Source organism: Triplophysa dalaica, chromosome 7 (assembly GCF_015846415.1).
Source record: "Triplophysa dalaica isolate WHDGS20190420 chromosome 7, ASM1584641v1, whole genome shotgun sequence".
NCBI classification, from domain to species: domain Eukaryota; kingdom Metazoa; phylum Chordata; class Actinopteri; order Cypriniformes; family Nemacheilidae; genus Triplophysa; species Triplophysa dalaica.
The window spans coordinates 13835843-13842338 of record NC_079548.1 but is presented as its reverse complement, the minus strand read 5'-3'; the positions used below and the strand labels follow the sequence as shown (position 1 = coordinate 13842338).

General features: G+C 39.0%; 1 gene segment (V, D, J or C); it reads left to right on the top strand.

Annotated features, from left to right (window-relative positions):
* Positions 1-2912: 2912 nt before the first annotated feature.
* LOC130425847 (Ig heavy chain V region VH558 A1/A4-like) lies at positions 2913-5822 on the top strand. The segment is given in 6 exon segments: positions 2913-2936; positions 3145-3192; positions 4047-4158; positions 4337-4440; positions 5359-5422; positions 5497-5822. Coding segments are annotated over 6 exon segments (678 nt in total).
* The last annotated feature ends 674 nt before the right edge of the window (positions 5823-6496 follow it).

Sequence of the window (6496 nt, the reverse complement as noted above, 5' to 3'; positions counted from 1 at the left end):
CACAGGACTCGGGACCACAGGACTCGGGACCACAGGACTCGGGACCACAGGACTCGGGACCACAGGACTCGGGACCACAGGACTCGGGACCACAGGACTCGGGACCACAGGACTCGGGACCACAGGACTCGGGACCACAGGACTCGGGACCACAGGACTCGGGGAACCCGGAACTGTTGCCGGTTGCTGAACTGGGCGACAGGACAGCAATTTCGGCCTGGGACGTCCTCCACGTGGCCTTCTCCTCCCACTACGGTCAGTCTGGCCCACGGCTGACTCAGCCGGGCCAGTGGGGAACCGAGGGAGTACCGGGAAGGAGGACTCCCGCGACGTCGTCCTCGAGTCTCTAGCCACCCACTCATCTTGGACTCCACCAGAAGGGCTGGCGACCGTGGAGCTCGAGCCAGAGGGTACTGACTCCCCAAGGGCAGCGGCGGCCAGGACGATACCCTCCGCAGCGCTCGACCGTGGGGTGAAAGTCCCATGTGGAACCTCACCCCCGGGATCGCTACGGTTGGCCACGTACCTGACCATGTCCGCAAACCCCAAGGGAGCCAGCAGCCTCTTCTCTGACGGTGTGAGGCGCCGGGTGAGGCAGCAGTTGAAGATCGTCTTCAACTCCGCCTCACCAAACTCGGTCACCTCCGCCACCGCCGAGAATGCCCTGGCGAACTCCTGGTCACCATAATTCCCCTGGCGGAATCCAAGCATCAAGTGGGCCTGGCGAGACCGCAAGGACAACGTCGTACCGTCCATGCTGCCTACTGGGTTCTGTTGTGGCTCGTGCATTCTGTCATGAACTCTCATGTGAGACATGGCGTGAGAACCCAAGTGCAGGCAGACACAGACGGTATTGATGGAAAACGAGGATATTTATTAACAAATAAACACTAAACAAGACAGGCAAAACAAAACCCCACGTGGGGGGAAAACAAGACAGGGATATATATAATTTTAACAAGAAACACTGACTTACTAAACTATAAACAAACACTGGTAACAAACACTAAACTAACACTTACTAGACAAGGAGACAGGAACAAGTAAAGACGGGTGCGTGAAGCAAACAGCAGACAGACTCACAGGTACTGCATACAATGCACGAGCAACGAGACAAAGAAACATGAGGACTCTTTATAGGGGAAACAGACAAAGGATAGTTAACGAGAAACAGGTGCTGGGGATTAGCACTAAGGAGAGGCTGACAAGGAACGAGATGTAGGGAACAATGACAAGACACGAGAAAGATCACTCAATCTCACACAAAACCATAGGTTATGCCATGACTCCACTCAAACAACAAGAATAAACATGACATGATAGTGGAATCATGACAAAAACACCAGAAGCTTTACTAAGATTTGCAGCTGGTCTATAAATTCACAATAGTATAATAAGGCAATTAATTTGTCAATAATTAGAAAATTATGCAAATGTCCTCCCTTTTGACATGTAATCTGGAGCACACACATAGCTATAAAAAGAGCATGTTGAGTTCTGCTCTGCAGTCACAGGCCTATTGTAGAGACTACTGAAACAATCATGTATTTCATTTAATCACTGCTGATATTTTCCACTGCACCCAGTAATAACAAGTACTATTATAATAGTTTTATTATATTAACTATTTCTTGGTTTAAAGTTATTCCAGGAAAGGTTTCAGATCTTTTGGGACCATCATTTGTATAACTTTCTTTTAACGACGAAGTATAAATGTATAGGTTAATGCAATCTAAGTCGCTTTAGATAAAAGCGTCTGCCACATGCATAAATGTAAATATGCTCTTTGGTGTTTGCTATTATGTTTCCAACCCTCCTACAATACTCACCCTCAGGTTGTTTCAAAACTGTAGGCCTCTACATTTCCTTTTTTCTGTCGAACCCAGAGAAAGATATTTAGGAGAATGTTAGGAATTTTCAGTTCTGGGACATCACTCAATACCATAGTAAAAAATAATCTTGCATATTTTTTGTTCTGTTGAAAACAAATTAAGTTATTTTGAAGAAATATTATTTTGAAGAAATAACTTATTCTCTATTTTTTATATTATCTTGTTGACACAGTAAATGCATTGCTGTTTGTGAGCAGACAAATGCACAGCTAACCAACAAATAAAATAAAAAATACAACCTTATTTTTGGTATCCCATTTGCAGAGAATTCAAAATTAGACACATATTGTGGTAGGGAATGGAAAGATTGTTTTATTATTAATAGTATACACGTATACAAGATGAGGAACACACTCTGCCTGCTGTTCTCGCTCATCCTAAACTCTGAGTTTAACTGCAAACACATTTAATTAGTTCTACATAAATATACTATAAATATACAGACTTTTTTCTAGCTATAAATGGGCCAATTATGGAGTCCATTGAAAGCACTGTTCAGAAGATGCTTGGAGATAATTTGATTCTTGCCTGTCGTGGATCTGGATTGAGCTTTGACTGCTGTAGCATGTAACATCAAAGGATTATTCTGGGTCAGATTTATATCATTTGTGGAATGTATTTTAGGCTGTCAGTTACCATTGAATATAATGTCTGCTCTCATTTAACCTTATTTAACTTGAATGTTACTTGATTCTTGTTACAGTGTTTTATAAATAAATTATTTGACAGCATAAACTGCTTTAGCCTACATATTACTGTCTTAAGGCCGTCATCACAGTGTTCATGTTTAATCAAACAAATTCATAATGGAAAGTATGAGAATAATGTACCCTAATCTATTAACGTGACTTATTTTAATACATGAAATGATACTAAATCTCAAGAAAGATGCAGCAATGATGTCATGCAATGCGTTATATTTTCATTCTGTTGTTTTAAAGTTTGTTTTAATGACACAATAATTCTACACTAAGGAGCTCAAAATGCAAATCTAAGGTCTGGTTGCCCTATCCAGTATAAATGTGCTCCTCAGGTGGATCTGGGGTACTTTAGCACCTCCAAAATGAAGAGAACATTCTTCTTATTCATCGTACTCTGTTGGAGACGAACTCTGTGAGTTTTTCAATGTTAAATTCTTCTAACTCCTAACAATGTGTTTGTTAATCTTCTTTTTATTTGTGTCTTTAGTTGGTTTTAACTCTATGGCTTTTATTTTGGAATTTTTTTCTCTTTATTAGGTGTCCAGTGACAGAGTTTGGAATCCATTCCTAAATCTCCAGTTCTTCAGAAGATTGGAGCTGTAGGATACAATTTCTTATGGAATCTGCTGTATACGACAACCTACTGGAAAGCCCTTAAAATAGATTGGGCAAATTGACACTTCCAATGGACAGACATGGTATGAGAAACTGTGAGGGAAGAAGAGAAATAAGAAAAAGACAACAGCAAAGGTGTTTCGTATCTGAAACTTTCTGGTCTAACAGCAGAGGATTCTGCTGTGTATTACTCTGCTCGACCAAAACAGTGATACATTGAGTGTTACAGATATACAGAAAACTAAAGCACCTTAACTGATAATGTTGCATATGCGTTCCCCATTCGAGAGGTGACAGCACAGAACATCATAACAACAGTGAGGACACTAACACTGAGTGGACGGTCTAAATTAATTTAAAGTAGCTTGATGGACATTTCTATTACAAAATTGTTTGCATTGTTCTTAATTATTGCAGTTGAAGTTCATTTTATTTGTATTCCACTTTACTTCAAATTTTTGTTTTGATGTATTTAAATCCAATTTATTATTTAATTGAGAAATCGATCATTAAGAAGGTGATGAGTGGACAATGGGGAGTGTTTGTATGACTGGGAAACTTTTCACTATGACACTCAGATATAATGAGGGGTTGTATGCAAATATTCCTCCCAACGAGTTTAAAACTCGAGTTTGATCTTGAGAACCTAATTTCCTCTCGAATCATGTTGTACTCATATCTTTTTTTGCTGCTGTCAGCATTGCTGACTTGTAAGTACTACAACCCAGACCAATAGCAGATTTTTACAATGCTTTTCTAAATGATTTATTATTTCATATTTTTACCAAGTTTTCACTGTGTTGTACTGACTGCAACCCGTGTTGTCAGACCTGGTGAGACTTTGACTCTGTCCTGTAAGGTGTCTGGATATTCACTGACTGACAGCAGCTACTGCTCTCACTGGATACGACAGACTGCAGGAAAACCTCTGGAATGGATTGGATGGATTTGTAATAGTGGTAGCACACAATACAGTGAAAAACTGAAAAGCACATTTCAAATTACCAGAGTAGTATTATTACGTAGTATTTCTGTGCTCAATACACTCCCACAGCGTTCGTATAGGTTTTGTAAAGTATTTTTTCGTAGCAACTTTTCTTAGTTCCTTATTGGGCAATTCTCGTGAAGGTGAAAGAAATAGCCTGCCCATACATCAACCGCTGAGCGAGACACTCTTACATCAACAATGGCTGCGCTTTGGGACTCCGCTGGAGCTTGTTACTCTTGCGATAGTGAGATGTGTGTGTTTGCTTTGTTCACTCCATTTTAGTGATGGATATTATATAAACAGTGTATTTGGAGATCGTTTAAAACTGATAGATGGCGCTGTCCCAGCGCTAAAAGATGCCGGACATGAACTGCACACGGTAAGTGAAACTGAGTCATATGTCTGGGTTTTGTTGGCATTCGATGTGCATGTGCTTTAGTTCCCCTCCTCTTCCACACGTGTCATAACTTTTCTGAAATAATCGTACAACTGTATCTGTCATTTATAAACGTGATCAAACTAAAGACTCTACGGATATTTGAAGGGTGCGTTACTATTCTGTAAGGACTCAAGATTAACATGAGATATGCAGACATGGGTTATGGCCACCTTAAATATGTAACACTTACTTTTATGTAAAATTTATATAAATTTCGATTTGTTTAAAAGTAATTCATTCTTCATTTGTGCTACGGTGACATTTTAAAGATTTGAAAAAGAGACAGACCTTCTATTGACAATCATTCCAATTATTGTGTTTGATAACAGGGACATTCAAAATTGAGGACTGTGGGTGTGAAACAGGCATGAGAAACACTATTCTATAATACGTTAAATATTGAGGTGGCTGATATCAGAGCTCATAGGCCAAATGTGCATGTCTTGTGTTTTTTAATAATAATATATGTTTGTGTTTGTGATTGAAAGCAATTATTGTAAAAGCATTAAATAGGCCTGTTGTGTAATATGTGCACAAATGAGTAATCAAGTAAATAGACAGCGATGGGTGTCACAGTGTGGTTGACATTATTTTTCCTTTTTCAACAGTAAAACTTAATATCAAAAATGGACTTTTTCAAAAGAGAAAATGAGTAACGTGCTGTATGCAAATATGCCCCAGCCCTGCTTCATGGGTCAAAATAAACAGAGTGATCTAAAGTAGCTAATCCTAATTCAAACCATGTTGTACTCATATCTGTTTTTGCTGCTGTCAGCAGTGATGTCTTGTAAGTACTAATAGCTGTGGGACTTTTTTCCTCAATACTTTGCTAAATGATTTATCATTTAATATATTTACGAGGTGTTCACTGTGTTGAACTGACTCAGCCTGCATCCAGTGTTGTCAGGCCTGGTGAGACTTTGACTCTGTCCTGTAAGGTGTCTTGATATTCACTGACTGACAGCAGCTACTGCACTAACTGGATACGACAGACTGCAGGAAAACCTCTGGAATGGATTGGGTGGATCTATACTGGTGGAAGCACAGACTACAAGGACTCCTTTAAATCCAAGTTCAGCATCACCAGAGACACCTCTAATAATATAGTGACATTGAATGGAAATAATATACAAGCTCAAGACACAGCTGTGTATTATTGTGCCAGACACCACAGTGACAGACTCTGACAGCATCCCTGTACAAAAACATTATTACTCTAAAATACTTTAGGTTTTCAAAACTGATATGTGAAATGAAACAACAATAAATTACTATAATACTTTACACATTATCACAGCTGATACTGAAATTAAACAATAATTACCCTAAATATGAATAATTCAATAAGCACTACTACTAAAACAGCAGGTGGCAGTAATGCATCATTTTAGATTAGTTTAGTCTCAGTATGTAACCATAGATTGTGATTAATGTAATTTTTTAATAGAATGTAACATTTTGCTCGTTTGATGTTTATTTTTTTAAGTTTAATTGACTTTGCCTAATTTTGAAGTAACTGAGGTGGTAGAGAGATACTCAAGAATTGTAGCAAGATTGATGCAAGTAACATGTTTGCTAGTCTAGTGTTGTGATTGGTAGAATAAAGTGAACAGTAGTCAACTACCCATTGCCAAAACAAAACACACACAATAATACAATTGCAAATGATGACTTGTGTCAACAGACTCTTCTTTAAATTTGTATTTTGTACTGTGTTCTTGTTATTTGAATTCCCAGCTGTCTGTATGCAAATCTCCTGTTCCATATGTAAACAGTGGGCATGAGTCAGATTAAATACATTCCTCTGATTATTAGATGTGCGAGATACTTTTATTCTGTCAACCACACTGTAAAATACAGC